The sequence below is a fragment of the Xenopus laevis genome, chromosome 4S, assembly GCF_017654675.1.
Source record: "Xenopus laevis strain J_2021 chromosome 4S, Xenopus_laevis_v10.1, whole genome shotgun sequence".
Classification (NCBI taxonomy): domain Eukaryota; kingdom Metazoa; phylum Chordata; class Amphibia; order Anura; family Pipidae; genus Xenopus; species Xenopus laevis.
This window is the reverse complement of record NC_054378.1, coordinates 103,008,047-103,024,521: the sequence shown is the minus strand read 5'-3', so window position 1 is coordinate 103,024,521 and position 16,475 is coordinate 103,008,047. Positions and strand designations below refer to the sequence as shown.

The 16,475-nt window shown below is 40.5% G+C and overlaps 1 protein-coding gene across 3 annotated transcripts in view; it reads right to left on the bottom strand.

Moving 5' to 3' along the window:
• Window positions 1–16,475, bottom strand: part of prkcd.S (protein kinase C delta S homeolog) — a 58,068-nt gene that overhangs the window by 5,447 nt on the left and 36,146 nt on the right. For all 3 annotated transcript variants that reach the window (NM_001090991.1, XM_041591274.1, XM_041591275.1), the window contains 10 exon segments: window positions 6,337–6,399; window positions 6,527–6,618; window positions 8,905–9,078; window positions 9,161–9,282; window positions 10,771–10,870; window positions 11,180–11,280; window positions 13,430–13,559; window positions 13,660–13,745; window positions 14,675–14,706; window positions 15,494–15,653. In NM_001090991.1, the coding sequence (NP_001084460.1) occupies window positions 6,337–6,399; window positions 6,527–6,618; window positions 8,905–9,078; window positions 9,161–9,282; window positions 10,771–10,870; window positions 11,180–11,280; window positions 13,430–13,559; window positions 13,660–13,745; window positions 14,675–14,706; window positions 15,494–15,653 (1,060 nt within the window).

The following is a 16,475-nucleotide window of genomic DNA, read 5'->3' as shown; positions in this document are numbered from 1 at the left end:
CACCCAAGAACGGGAAAAGTGTACAAAATTGGGCACAAAATGACATGCACTACGACAATGGTAGTGTATATTATCAAATGTCCATGTGGGCTGATCTACTGCGGGAAAACTGTTCGTCAGCTTAAAGAGAGAATTAACATGCACAGGGCAAGTATAAGGGCAGCACTCAACACAAACAGGCAAATAGATCCTGGTAAACAGGACATTGCCCAGCAGCCAGTGGCTAAGCACTGGCGTGAAGCTAAACATGACCCTTCACAATTTAAATGCATGCCCATTGACCATATAAAAAAAACCCTTAGGGGAGGGGATATTGAAAAATTGTTGCTGCAAAGAGAGGCTCTCTGGATTTATGAATTGGATTGTGTTACCCCCAAAGGACTGAATGGACAACTGCAACTGAATTGTTTCCTTGCCTAATATGGTTTTCATTACGTTAACAGGTTCTGTTTCCTCCTCTCCATGAAAAGTTATATGTAAGATCTATACAACTAAGAAATGAACTCTCAAACAAAGTATGTGAGTAACAAATGTTTCCTGTCCTTCACATGGCAGTGGGCACTAACGGGTTAACCCCCCTCGTCATGTGACGGACAGGAAATACCTCATCAATAAAAGCCTCCCTAGCCCCTGATACGGCCTCTTAATTTTTTCCTGTCCCTCGTCATTTGTGGCTCACCCTCGAACCCGGTGGATCCTGGCTCCATCCACTGATGCTGCGGGACAATGCATCATGCCTTTAGTAAGTCCCTGCAGGGCCCCTTCCTCCGGGGCCGTGGCCTTGTTGCCAGCCGGCGCCATAAGCCGCAATGCTCCGCTTGGGGCGCATGCGCAGTAAGACGCCGGATCATTTGGAGCGCAGCCAGACGTTCGGCAGGGAAGATGACGTCATTTCCGGCGGAATTCAATCAGCACGGAATATAACTGGCGTGCTCCGCGGGTCTCCCCGCATAAGTTATATAACATTTGACTATTAGAGGGGTAATCCCTCTTTTCTAACAAGAACAAGGACAACTTTCTAAGCCTCCTACTGGGGATTAAGACACTGCAGTAAGTGCATCCACAGGGAATATTGGCAGTAAGGTTTTTCTTTTCTACTTACTTGCTTATGGATAATGGTTACCTTTTCCCTAATACAGCTATGAGCTCTGGGAGGCGATCGCACTCAAGTTCAAGGGGGTGAGTGGACAGTGATTTGAGCCGAAGAAAGCATTATTTTATATGTTATTAATATTATGGGCACTGTTTTTCACAGGCATTCCCCTGACAGAAGAAGATATGATCAGGGCAGAGAAAGAAGCGAAGGGAGAAGTAAATCCTCTAGGAAAGAGTGTCTCTCTTGTGAAAACCCAGCACTGTTAAACAAAAAGCTGTGTCAAGAATGCCTGAATCAATTAGCAAGCCCATCTACCTCACAAGAGGTCTCATCATTCATGGATTGGATGAAAGGAAAAGTAGATCAAACCATGAACGATATGGTTAACAAAGTTACCGAAAACGTTTTATCAAAAGTTTCCTCTCACGCTTTGGAAAGAAGATCATTGACTATAGCAAGTTTGGATGGCAGACAGAATGTGTCCTTATCGGATTCCCCCATTTCAAGTGACACAGAGCTATCTCAGAATGAAACCGAAGACAGGGAAGAATTTTCTTTCAACATTGAGCTTGTGGAACCTCTAATCACAGCCATGAGGGAAACATTAAAACTGGATACATCCGCTAAGACAACGGAAGACAAAGATCTAATGTTTCATACAGCCTCAAAAAAATCAGCTGTTTTTCCAGTTCATAAGGTAATTAATGATATGATAAATAAAGAATGGAACACTCCAGATAAAAAATTTTACACTAACAAAAGAATAAAGAAAATGTACCCTTTCAAGGATGAGGAAATAAAAGAGTGGAACACAGCTCCCAAAGTCGATGCTGCTATTACTAGGGTCGCTAGAAAAACCACTTTACCAGTAGATGAAGGTGTATCTACGTGATGCTATGGAAAGAAGGCAGGATTACACGTTAAAAAAAGCTTACCTGGTGGCAGGCGCCTCCTGTAAACCGGCTATAGCCATTACATCCTTGGCAAGAGCAAACAACATATGGATCCGAGAGATTGAAGAAGCTTTAAATGAAAAAATCAGCAGGGAAGAAATCTTAAAAATGTTGGAAAAAGTAAAAGCAGTAAACGACTTTGTCTCCGAGGCTTCCTTAGATGGAGTTATGCTGGCTGCAAAAGGCATGAGCCTTGCAGTTGCAGCTAGAAGATCATTATGGTTAAGACATTGGATGGCGGACACACCATCAAAACACAACCTTTGTTCCCTCCCTTTTGAAGGAAATCTCTTATTCGGTCAAAAGCTGGATAGCATAATTTCTAAAGCTTCGGCAGGGAAATCTTCTTTTCTGCCCCAGGATAGAAGAGGACAGGGAGACAAAAGACAACCATCAAGGCCATCAAGGGGAGCTTTCAGACAAGCTAGATCTTATAGACCAGGCAGAAATTTCTCCGGGCAAAATTACTGGAAAAGCAAAAGTCAGTTTTTTCAACGTAAAGAAGACAAGAAGCAGGGAAATCCAAAAAACTTATGATGGTTTGCGAGCCCTACAGCATCAGGTTGGCGGAAGACTCCTCGACTTTCATTCTGTTTGGGCTCACACAATTTCGGACGAATGGGTAACACAAATCATTTCCAATGGTTATTGCCTAGAATTCAAAAATTTCCCTCCTCCAAAATTCAAAAGTTCAAGAGAACCAAAAACCGAAGAAGCGAAAACAGCCCTAAAGATAGGCATTTTACGACTACTAGAAGAAAAAGTTATTCTTCCAGTTCCAATACAAGAAAGGGGAAAAGGCAATTATTCATCAATCTTCCTAAGGAGAAAGACATCGGGAGACTTCAGAATCATTCTGAACTTAAAAGAATTGAACAAATATCTGACAATAAAGAAATTTCGTATGGAGACAACTTCCTCAATATCTCAAATGCTGAAACCAGGAGATTGGATGGTAAGAATAGATCTAAAGGATGCTTATTTACACATACCTGTGTTTCCAGCTCATCAGAAATTTCTAAGGTTTTACATTCGAGGAAAACATTTCCAATATGCGGCTCTCCCGTTCGGCCTAGCCACCGCGCCAAGGACTTTTACGAAGGTTCTTGCCCCGCTACTGGCACACATCAGAATTTGTTAAAGGGGAGGCCTCTTGTCCTTTGATTTTAAATCATCACACTCAAACCGTAACAAAGATCCTTCAAGATCATGGATGGATCTTAAACACCGAAAAATCTTGTCTAATACCAACTCAAAACTTAAAATATCTAGGTTTTTACCTAGACACAGTGAACTTCAAGATTTTTCTTCCGACAGAGAAAGCAGAAGAGATTCATCATCTCATAACCAAATTCACAAAGTTCCCGGTCTCTACAGCCTTAATATGCCAACAACTCCTAGGAAAGTTAGTGGCTACAAGAGATGCTGTAAAATGGGCTCTATCACATATCAGACCCCTTCAATCAGAATTCTTGAGGCAATGGAACAAAACTCAAGATTCTCAAGTCATTCAAATCAGCCGGGTAGTCAGAATCAGCCTAAACTGGTGGAAAATTCAGCAGAATTTGTTAAAGGGGAAATCCCTCTTATCTCCTCAGTGGCTACACCTGACCACAGATGCGAGCAAACACGGATGGGGAGCTCACATAGAACACAAGTCGGTTTGGGGAAGATGGAAATCTTATCAAATAAAGTATTCATCGAACTGGAAAGAGCTTACGGCAGTCCGACTAGCTCTCCAGAAGTTCAAAACAGACATCAAAGGAAAATCGATAATGGTGAACTCCGACAACATGACCACAGTGAGATACCTGATGAAACAAGGAGGCACAAGGAGGCGATCCTTACTTCAGATTGCTCAACTTATCTTCCAGTGGGCGGAAGCTCATATATCAGATCTGGCTGCCCTCCATATACCAGGGAAAATGAATGTATGGGCAGATTGGCTCAGTCGGAATCCTCACCCAGGAGAATGGGAACTAGATCAAAATATTTTTATCCAGATAACGGAGATTTTGGGTCAACCAGAAATCGATCTGATGGCCACATCAATGAACAGGAAGGTCCCCCTGTTTTATTCCAGGTTCAAAGACAATCAAGCCCGGTACCAAGACTGCTTCAGAATTCCATGGAATTTCAAACTTGCTTATGTGTTCCCACCAATCCCCTTGATTCCCAAGCTCCTCAGGAAGATCAAGGAGGACAAAGCAGAAGTAATAGCAATTTTACCTTGGTGGCCCAGAAGGATCTGGTTCCCCCAATTATTCAATATGGCACAAGCTCCCCCACTCAAAATCCCAGTACATCAGAATTTGTTGAGACAGGGGCCTCTTCTGCATCCAAACCCGAGAAGTTGGAAATTGACGGCATGGCGACTGAAAGGTTAAACATGGAAAACTTAGGTCTATCTCATAGGACTATAAACACACTCCTAGCAGCCAGAAAGCCATCTACTTCCCAAAAATATTACAAAATATGGGAAGTTTACATAAACTGGTGTGTCAGCAACAATAAATCCAGTGAAGCAGTATCTCAGGAGCAGGTTGTGGAATTCTTGCAATCCGGCTTAGATAAAGATCTGAGTGTCTCCTCACTAAAAGGACAAATTTCAGCTTTATCAGCCTTACATGGAGAGTCTTGGGCATCTAAACCTCTAGTATCCCGTTTCTTTCAAGCTTTAAGAAGAATAAAGCCCAAAATTAAAGAAAGAGTTCCGCCTTGGGATTTGTCTCTGGTGTTACAAGCTCTAACACAAGAACCTTTTGAACCTTTTGACACAGTCCAGCTTAAATACACAACTTGGAAGATGGCTTTTCTTCTAGCAATAACATCGGCTAGAAGAGTAGGAGAAATTCAGGCTCTAATAGCCTTGGACAGTCACCTTAGATTCATGGATGATTGTGTTATCATGAAAACTCCACAAAATTTCATCTCAAAAGTAGTATCAGAGTTCCACATGAATCAGGACATTGTACTACCTACTTTCTTTCCTTCACCCCAAACAGAGGAAGAAGCTCGATGGCATAACCTGGACATAGTGAGATGCCTAAAAATTTACCTTAACAGAATAAAAGACATCCGAAAGGACGATAATATCCTTCTCATCCCTTCAGGCTCGAAGGCCGGCTGCAAAGCTTCAAAACCTACAATAGCCAGATGGATAAAATCTTGTATCTCAGAGGCTTACAAAGCTAGTGCAGTGCAAGTCCCATTAAATATTAAGGCTCATTCCACCAGAGCGGTTGCGACGTCCTGGGCTTTCCATGCCCAAGTTACGACAGAGGATTTATGCAGAGCGGCGGTTTGGTCCAGTGTCAACACTTTTATAAAATTTTACAAATTAGACATCTGGGCAGAAAGTCGTTCAAAATTTGGAAGATCCATTCTTCAAGCAGCTACCATAAACGAATAAATATATTTGCATTAGCCCGCCCAAGTGTTATCCTTTACTGCTTAGTAAGGTCCCGTTAGTGCCCACTGCCATGTGAAGGACAGGAAAGAGGAAAATCTTATCATACTTACCGTGATTTTCTTTTCCTGGACTGTAACATGGCAGTGGGCAACACTTCCCAGCCCTTAAGGGGAGATCATCGGTACAGTAAAAAATTGGAGGCCGTATCAGGGGCTAGGGAGGCTTTTATTGATGAGGTATTTCCTGTCCGTCACATGACGAGGGGGGTTAACCCGTTAGTGCCCACTGCCATGTTACAGTCCAGGAAAAGAAAATCACGGTAAGTATGATAAGATTTTCCTCTTTCTTTATTGTCTGCGTGTAGAAAGATACAGTTTATTTTTTTATTTTTTTCCTTTTTTTGATACATGAAATGTTACAGTTTCAAATGGACACTTATACAGACACAGTTGGTCGGACACTGACACCTAGTGGTTGAAAAAAAGCGGTGCACTTGATATGTGAAAGAAACAGAAGGAATCTTTGGACTCTATGTTCCTTATTTGGACTTATGACGTCATTTTTGGCGCCCAAATTCACTGATGGGGGTGGGTATTTATTCTCTACACTCTGTGTACACTGTATCCTTGAGAAAGGTCCCCATGTGGGACCGAAACGTCGGAGAAGATGTGATTTTTGATTAATAAATCAACACAATTTTCACCAAAACTACAGAGAGTGCTGATCTTCTTTCTACATATGCATTATACTTGGACCGTGCACCTCTGGCTTCGTTCTTTGGTTTGAGTGCAGGCACTGTGGGACTTATATATATATATATATATAATTTATAAACATACATGTAACAGCCAGAGATAGAATGGAGATAACCTTACCTGTAAATGATCCCCTTGGAGTGGAGGAACTGCAGCCCACATATAATTTCTGATGCATAGAACCTAAACAACAGTGACAGGTTTCAGCCAAACTTAAACCCTTTCAGGTTCCTCTCCATAGCAGTGAGATTCTGTTATCCCTCATTTATTCCCATTTCCATTTTACTGAACTAAAAACCTGCTAACTTACGTAGCTCTGTATAGGTCAAACCGCCCCTTGTCCTGTATGTGGAACATAAGATCCCCTCCGTTCAGAAACTCCATGACAAAGAAGAGATGCTCCTGTCACCAAGCAAAGAAGGAGAGAGTCTTGTAAGACAGAACAAACGTGTGTAATGTAATGCAGGGGTAGTCTAATCTTAGGAGAAAGTAATTGAAGGACTTCAAGGAGAAGAAAAGGTTAAAAGTAAGTAAGCTTTATCAGAAAGGTCTATATAAATACACCAGTAAACCCTCAAAGTAGTGCTGCTCTGAGTCCTCTGTCAAAAGAAACACCTCATTTCTTTCCTTTTATTGTGTACACATGGGCTTCTGTATCAGACTTCCAGTTTTCAGCAAAAACCTCCAGGGCAGGGCTTGATCATGCTCAGTTTGCTACTCACCCCCAACCTGATGTAATCTGATCCCAGAGCTATAAGTGAGCAGGGAGAGACTCAGGCAGGAAGTGATGTCACAGCAAGCTAAAATGGCAGCTGCTATCCTAAACAAACATAGAGCTTCTAGAGCTGTTTACTCTATAAAGCATTCTACAGAATAAATATAGTGTTCTAGCTTCCACTATTGTGGCTAATCTATTGGAACTAAACTGCCTCAGTAGCTTTCCTTCTCTCCTTTAAGGTTAGATACAAAGTCTTTAACGTAAAAAAATTCTCCTATTCAAAATATGAATATTACTGAACATGCTCTCGGGAAGAACTCAAAGCTCTTCTGGGCATTTTGCAATATTTATATAAATAGAATTTAAATTGCAAAAGTGCAATTGTACATTACGTTAAGTCTAAATGCATGTGCAATATCTAATTATGACATGGGTATAAGTCCACCAGGTTTAGCTCTTTCAAAATATTCTGCAAACCAACCCCAAACCCCAAACAATGGCAGACTGGCTATTTTGGAGCCCCATTTACAGTATATAACAAAGGAGGAACTGCAAGCTGTAGAGGGAATGCAGAACAACTCAGAGCCTTATTCATATCGTCTTGAAATGATTTTCTGTGAAATGAGCGGTATTTGCAGGAACGGGAATCTCACTATTTCCCATTGCTCTGCAACTTTTGAATGCTAATGTTAGGCTGTTGGTATCTATTTGGTTATCTATTAGGCTGTTGGTATCTATTTCCTTCTTAAAATAAAAACAAAGAGGGTTATGGGAGTGCTCAGAGGCTAATTATAGTAAACTGACCTATGAACATTTCCTGGCCCCGTAGTTAGTTACTCATTCTGTGCAAGTGTACATTTATTGGGTTTCCTCTTTTCAAAGGAAACACATTAAACCAATGTGCACACACACTAATGACATCACTAAGCTCCAATTATAACCAATGACATCACTAAGCACCATTTATAAGGATATAATTTACAGGATATATATATTCGGGGTTTACCATGACGTGGTATGGTGGCTTATCAATTTTATGATCATAACTTTGTAACAAAATAACCCCTGTTTTGGGTACTATATATATATATATATATATATATATATATATATATATATATATATATATATATATATATATATATATATATATATATATATATATATATTCACCTTGAGAAACGTAACGTCGGTTACATATGCAATAACACTTTTCTACTTGCAAAAACCTGGTGTTGCTGGTCTTTTTTTATTTATATATATATATATATATATATATATATATATATATATATATATATATATATATATATATATATATATATATATTTAAAAAAAAAGATTTTAAAAAAGAATATGCACTGACAGGTCTTAGCTAAGCCCTGTGAATGCGGTATTCTTTGTTAAAATTGTTTACAATTGAACATAACAAAAATTGTGAGTTTCCTCCAAAAGGTCGGCCAAAAGTAGTTAAAAATACAAAAACATTTAATCGGACATGACCGATTAAAGCCTAATGCGTTTCGTGCCTGTAGGGGCACTTACCCAGGCATTTGATTTCTATAGGCGTTCTCTCCTTTGTCTTGTCAGTCATGTGACAGAAATGACATCACTACTAACCGTTTATAACTGATGACATCAGAACTCACCGTTTATAAGGATATAATTTACAAGATATTCATGGCTTTTGTGTATTATATATATATATATATATATATATATATATATATATATATATATATATATATATATATATATATATATATATATATATATATATATATATATATATATATATATATATATATACACACACACACACGCAGCAACTTCAAATCAGGCACTGGTGACATTTGTTCACATACCAGAGAGCATCATCAGTGAAATATAAACAAACAAGTGTCAAAGATGCGCACTCACTGGATTTTTCCAATTTAATAAAAGACTTGTGAGATTGCTCAGGTCTGTACCTTGGTCTGGAAGGTGCAGTGGACATGGGTGAGGAAAGGGTTTTCCCAGGCCAATGCCAGCACTCGCTTTTCCACCATGGTGCACTCGACATCATCATCAATCAGCACCACATCTTTCTTCAGGGCTTTTACAGCAAAATACTCTCCTTTGCCTTTCAATTCTGCCAGCAGCACCTGCAAGAGGAGGGAGGTATGGCTGCATGTAGATTATAGAAGAGAAGAATGACGCAGGGCTGGAGAGGTTGGGATCACTCACCTTACCAAAGCTGCCTTTACCCAGCACTTTGTGAAAGATGAAGTTATCAATCTTCAAGCGGCTGCTTAGGCTGATGTGAGGATGTGGTGTGATTCCCTCCCAAAGTTTATCATACTGGTTGTCTGAAAGGGGAAACAGCTGTTATATTCTCTTCGGACAACTTGATTGCCGCAGGGTGGGCAGCTGAAGGGTTAATGCCACAGGCATTTCCCAGTATCCTGTATCTCAATTTGCAAAGGGATTAAAAGGGTGTTTTTTTTAATGATTTAACTTTTGTTTAGAAGCTCTCCAGTATGATATTTCAGAAGCTCCAGGCTCCAATTTACCCTAGCAACCAGGCAGCAGTTTGATTGGGTAATAAAAGTGAGTCTAACTGGGGTATCCAGGGCCCACTGGGTACCCTACAAAAAATTCCTTTATCCAAAGATAACTGTCCCAAGGCTTTTTTCAGTAAAAAATTTCCACTTTATTTAAATTAGCATTAAAAATTCAGATACAAACTCACCCCACCAGGCCCACCTTACGCGTTTCGCACCTTCTGGCGCTTAGTCATAGGTGTATGTATACCTATGACTAAGCGCCGGAAGGTGCGAAACGCGTAAGGTGGGCCCGGTGGGGTGAGTTTGTATCTGAATTTTTAATGCTAATTTAAATAAAGTGGAAATTTTTTACTGAAAAAAGCCTTGGGACAGTTATCTTTGGATAAAGGAATTTTTTGTATGCGATTGCCTGAGAACTGGGGCGAGTCCCTTGGGCTTAATTAGATGAAGATCAGATGTGGACTCCCAATTGATGTATACCACTGGGTACCCTACTCAAGGGCACAACACCCAGCCACCTCTGCTCCCCACTCCCACTCTGCCCCCAGCCAAAGCCACTCTTGTTTCTCTACTCATAGCACTGTTAAAAATTAAAGATGGATGTGTGTTCCACACTGGAACACACAGCATAATGGTGGGGAGCACCTTTGGTCAAAAGGAAGCACCCATTTAAGGAGAAGGAAAGGCTAAAATGAAGTAAGCTTTATTAGAAAGATCTATATAAATACACCAGTAAACCCTCAAAGTATTGTTGCTCAGAGTCCTCTGTCAATAGAAACATCAAATTTCTTTGCTTCTATTGTGTACACATGGGCTTCTGTATCAGATTTCCCATTTTCAGTATAAACCTTCAGTGCTAGGGCTTGAGCATGCTCAGTTTGTTCCTCTCTCCCCCTCCATTATCCCCTCTCCCTGCTGTAATCTGAGCCCAGAGCTATAAGTAAGCAGGGAGAGACTCAGGCAGGAAGTGATGTTACAGCAAGCTAATATGGCAGCTGCTATCCTAAACAGAGAGTGTCTAGAGCTGTTTACTCAGGTATGGTAAAGCATTCTACAGAATAAATATAGTGTTATAGCTTGCACTATTGTGGCTAATCTATTGACAATAAACTGCTTCGGTAGCTTTCCTTCTTTAAAAATGCAGATATGCAGAGGAGGAAAGTGCAGTGTTATGCCCCACACATCACTGAACAATGACCTGATAACAAATGGTTAGTTATAGCAATGTATTTCTCCCTCTTATTTATCTTATTGCCAGAATGAATAGATCACGGGGTAGAAGGAATGTACCTGGAGCATTAGGCACAGGCAATCCTGGGACTTTCGGGCCCACGCCTTGATATATAGCAATATTATCCAATCCAGAATCTGATTTTCTAGTGCTTGATTTCTAAAAAATCACGGAGAAAGGTAAATTAATACAAACTGCTTTGTGCTTAATCAACACCGACAGTTAGATCCAGCCAAAGCACAGTGTTAGGATATCTCTGCTACAGCTCCAGCTATTATGGCTTTGAGAAATAGAATACTGTACCCCCAACAGTGACACAAGGCCTGCACCCCGATAGGATTGTACATAGGAAGAAAGTAGCCTTTGGCCACCAACATCTAAGTGGCGCTACACAGGCACCTTATTATATTCTACCTCATTACCTTCATGTGAAATGTCTTCTAGAGTTAAATTCTGCCCCGTGCTTACCATGCTGACTTGATTTAATGCCTCTGCTAAAAGCTTCTGGTTTATGCCGCATAAGTTTGCCACTTTGGACTGACACTTGTGATGCACATTCATGGTGCACTCTAAAGGACAAACAATAAACAATATTGGTAACAATAGAAATCACAGATTTTGCAAAGAAATAAAATCCGTTTTAGTCACAAAATAGCTCTTCATTTCTCAGGCAACATTTGAGGCAGTGTGTAAAGTGTGCCCGTGTTTTGCACTTTGCTCATGTCTCTTTAAGAAATGCAATAGAACTCTGTGCCTCACTTTGGAGGAAATAGACCCGAGGCTGCCCTAAAGAATATTACACTGACCACATTTGGGTGGGCTATATTTATGATGTGAAAAAATTACATTTGTATACTGGGGTATAGATGGCGAGTAAAAAAAAAAGGCTGCGAAACACTTCCTATATCCCCTAGATTCTAGGGGAAATAGGAATCATGTATGAGGATGGGGCACGCCCCCGAAACGTTACATCATATGACTAAATAAATGTGCAGGGTATTTCCCCGCTACACTAGCCTTCTGTGTTTGGCAAATTTCTTCTTTGAGTAAAAAAAAGGGCCATAGTTACTGGGATATAAATATCCTATAACTCATTGATACCATAAAAAGCTAGTTTTTATTTAAAATTTTTTTTTAAAAGCATAAACAATTCCGCCTTACACGTTTCATACCCTTTGGTACTTAACCATAGGCATTGATGATTAAATCATTTTAAAAGAATAAACAATTCTGCCTTACGGGTTTCATACCCTCTGGTACTTATTAATCATAGGCATTAATGATTACTTCATTTTAAAAGAATAAAAAATTACACCTTACGCGTTTCATACCCTTTAGTCCTTTATCATAGGCATTGATGATTAAATCATTTTAAAAGAATAAACAATTACGCCTTATGCGTTTCATACCCTCTGGTACTTAATCATATGCATTGATGATTAAATCATTTTTAAAGGAGAAGTCAACCTTTGCCCCCCTCCCCTGTGTAGGCCCCTTCCCTCCTCCCCCCGGCCTACCTGCCCCCCCCTGGGCAAATGCCCCAAACTTGTTGCTCACCCCGAAAAAAGATCGGAAACTTCATGACTTTTGGGGCGAATTCGCAGTTGGAGGCATTTGCCGGTAGGCTGGGGGGAGGGCCTACACAGGGGAGTGGGGGGAGGGTTTTTTCCCCGTGCAGGTTAACTTCTCCTTTAAAGAATAAACAATTCCACCTTAAGTGTTTCATACCCTCTGGTACCTAATCATAGGCATTGATGCCTATGATTAAGTACCAGACAATTCCGCCTTACGGGTTTTATACCCTCTGGTACTTAAATCATAGGCATTGATGATTAAATAATTTTTAAAGAATAAACAATTCCGTGTTACGCATTGCTGCCTATGATTAAGTACCAGAGGGTATGAAATGCATAAGGCGGAATACCATGGGGTCTGTATGTTTATTCTTTTAAAATGATTTTTTGAAAAAAAAAATAAGCTTTTTAATGGTATTAATGAGTTATGGCATATTTTTTTGCCTTTTGACTAGATTTATTAGGGATGCACTGAATCTACTATTTTGGATTCGGCCGACCCCCAAATCCTTTGCGAAAGATTCGGACGAATAGGAGTGGGAAAGGGAAAACACTTTTACTTCCTTGTTTTCTGACAAAAAAAACCTCTAATTTGCGTATGCAGATTCGGTTCGGCCTGACCGAAGGATTCACCCGAATCCGAGTCCTGCTGAAAAAGGCCGAACTGAATCTTGGATTCAGTGCATCCCTAATATTTATGATGCACAGGGAGACACATAGGTGTCATAGAAAATCACAGATTAGGCAGTGCCTGTGCCCCCTGATGCTGTGGTAAGTACCTTGTGCCAGATTTGTTTTATTATCAGACACAAGTACAGACTACAGCTCAACCAATGGAAAAAGTTCTTGCTAAATGAACACTAAGGAGTACACTCTTGCACTTCTTCCTCTGGTCAATTATAAATGACCCCTTATATGTCAATTATAATAACTATTACCATCAGCTCCTGGGGATGTCACTCCTGCATTAGGGTTTCGGGCATGAGTTTACCATAAGCGATCACAAAAGATTTCAATATACATTACTATGGTATAGGTGTCTGCATTTGGATTACTACCCGGAACCCTTTGCTCCAACAGCATCACCCCAGTTTGATTTCCTGGACCTATATAAAAATTCAGACTTAGTTTGGGATGAACTCACCATCACATTTTAACCCTTGTTTCACCAGCCCCCACAGCAGGCTGCCGCAGTGATCACAAAATGTGGGGCTCTTGTAGTTATAAACTTTAAACCTGTGCGGCATATCAATGTTGAAGCGTTCTTTTTGGAACTGCAAAGAAGAGACAGTTTGTTATTTTAAACTTTTCTGGCATAGCAGACAAATAGCCAAGTGTAAGTATAAAAAAGGGGAAACATAAAAGGGCACTCACCACGGTGTCCCGGCTGTTGGCAGCAGTACCGGTACATCTGCCAATGATCTTGTCTATGCATTTTTTGTGAATGGCAGCGTTGCATTCTACAACAGAAAATAGTTTAAATTGCAGGGGGAAAAAAACCACCAGCTCAGACATTATTAAGTCCAGTATGGGGCAGAGGAGGCACCCACTACAGTATCATGACACAGCAAGAGAAGGGACTGAAGGGTTAAAGTGCTTCGAAACAAAAAAAATAATAATAATTGATGTAAACCCGAGTGCTTCTTTGTCTTAGTGGTTTCATAGATATTTTAGGTTTTAGACCGCTAATACCAAACATTTGGTTTGATTGAGAGGAAGTAACCACAGCATTGGCCGACTATAGAGGAAGTGCATAGAAAATGCCAAGGCATCTCGAGCTACTCACACACTGACCTTTGAGGTGGGCGATATTGGGCTGATCCGATCGTGGGCCCCTACACAGAATGTAGGCTATATGGGCAGTCGGATCACGGGACCGATCAATGCGGCCGCGATCCAACAGGATTTTTTACCCTGCCCGATCGGCATCTGCCCGACTTTCCGACAGATATCGATCGCCCCACACACGGGCCAATACGCTGCCGACTCTGTATTTCGGCAGCTTTTATCGGCCCGTGTATTTTTGTACAAGTGAAGGAGCAAATGGAGACGTCCGTGCTTCTAAAAGTTCCCTGTTCTTTCCTTTGCCAAAATCCCCCAACACAAGTATGGCACTTTTATGTCTAATGTATTTTTAGTCGAGAACACTGGAGTTACATATTAGATGGGGTTCTCCAAATTTCGTCAAAAGTTCATACTGAAGGTCAGTTCTTCTAATGGAGAGAGTACTACCTCAATCAGTTGCAGGGGTGTGTGTCACAACACAATACATTTGTGTGTCTGATGCAGGTTTGTAACACTACATGACACCTGTGTGTATGATGCCAGTCTGTACTGGAATGGAAGTCATAAGTGAGATGTGTCAGTATCACACAGGTACAATACTCACGCCTGCATTTGTATCCTTGCTTGTTCAGGCCCCTGCAAAACAAAACACACACACATTGTTAAAAGAAAATTATACTCCCCCCCCCTGAACATTGTAGGTCTCTATTAAAATATACGGTGTAAAACCCTACTTCATGTAGTAGTATGGGCCACTGGGTAATCATAAATAGAAAATTGCCATTTTAAAAAATCCCTCCTGGGATTGTATGATTCACGTATGATAACAAACCATACATGTTAGGTCACATGAGCCAATTAACAGACAGAGTTGTGTCTTTTGCTTCCACACTTCTTCCTGTTACAGTTAGAGCTGCAGTATTTCTGGTCAGGTGATCTCTGAGGCAGCACACAGACCATCACGAAATGGGGGTTGAAGGCAAGAAATGTAAAAGGGCAATATTTACTTAAATATATATTCAAGTTTGGTAAGATTCTTTAATATGCCTCTTAATATGATATAAACTGTCTGTTGCTTAAGTATTCATTTTGGGGTATAGTTTTCCTTTAATGTGAATACTGTTTAGTTTTGGCCTGTCATGTTATGTCCTTTTTTGAGCACCCTGTGACTTATGTGACATGCCCAGCTTCCACTTTTTTAAGTTTCACAGAGTATTTGAGCGTGACAAGCAATACTGTGGTACCAATACTTCCTCCCACAGAAGGATGTCAAAATGCATCTTAACCTGTGGTAGTCTAGCTCTATTCAGCTGGCCGATAATTATAGTTCAGGAAAAGCTATGGCATCTTATCCCTGCTTATGTAAAAAAAATACTGTGACACTGGTGGTCGGTGTGTTGAATTTTAGTATTAATTGCCTTACCATACAAATTCCCTGCAGACGGAGCAGAAGGTTGGCTGGCCAAAAAATGTGGCAGTGAACTCATGGTTCTTGATGTAGTGAATTTTGGCCTGTTTGATGGCTCCTCTTCTCTTGTTGATGGTGACCAGGCCCTCATCTTCCCGGATCGACTGCTTTAAGTCTGTAACAATGGCAAAGAAGACAATTCTACTGAATGAAGCTGAATGTGCTTGTATGGAATAGATCAGTGACCCCCAACCAGTAGCTCGTGAGCAACATGTTGCTCCCCAACCCCTTGGATGTTGCTCCCAGTGGCCTCAGAGCAGGTGCTTATTTTTGAATTCCAGGCTTGGAGACAAGTGTTGGTTGCATAAAAACCAGGTGCACAGAGCCTTGTGTAGGCTGCCAGTCCACATAGGGGCTACTAATAGCCAATCACAACCCTTTCTTTGCACCACCCAGGAACATTTTTCATGCTTTTGTTGCTCTCCAACTATTTTTACATCTGAAAGTTGCTTATGGGTGAAAAGGGTTGGGGACCCCTGGAATAGATGTTATAGCATAAAGGAGGCATTTTGATTGCTTTGGCACATTAAAGGGGTTGTTCACCTTTAAATTAACTCTTAGTATGCTTTAGCGAGCGTTATTTTGATAACATTTGTAATTGGTTTTCATTTTTTATAATTTGTAGTTTATGAGTTATTTATCTTTTTATTCAGCAGCTCTCCATTTTGCCTTTTCAGCAATCTGGTTGCTAGGGTCCTAATTACCCTAGCGACCATGCATTGATTTGAATAAAAGACTGGAATATGGATAGGAGAGGGCCTGACTAGAAAGATGAATAATGAAAAGTTGCAATAACTATCCGTTTGTATGCTTCCAGAGCATTTGTTTTTAAATGGGGTCAGTGACCCCTATTTGAATCAGAAGAAGAAAGCAAACAATTCAAAAACTATAAACAATAAATAATGAAGACCAATTGAAAAGTTGCTTAGAATCCTAT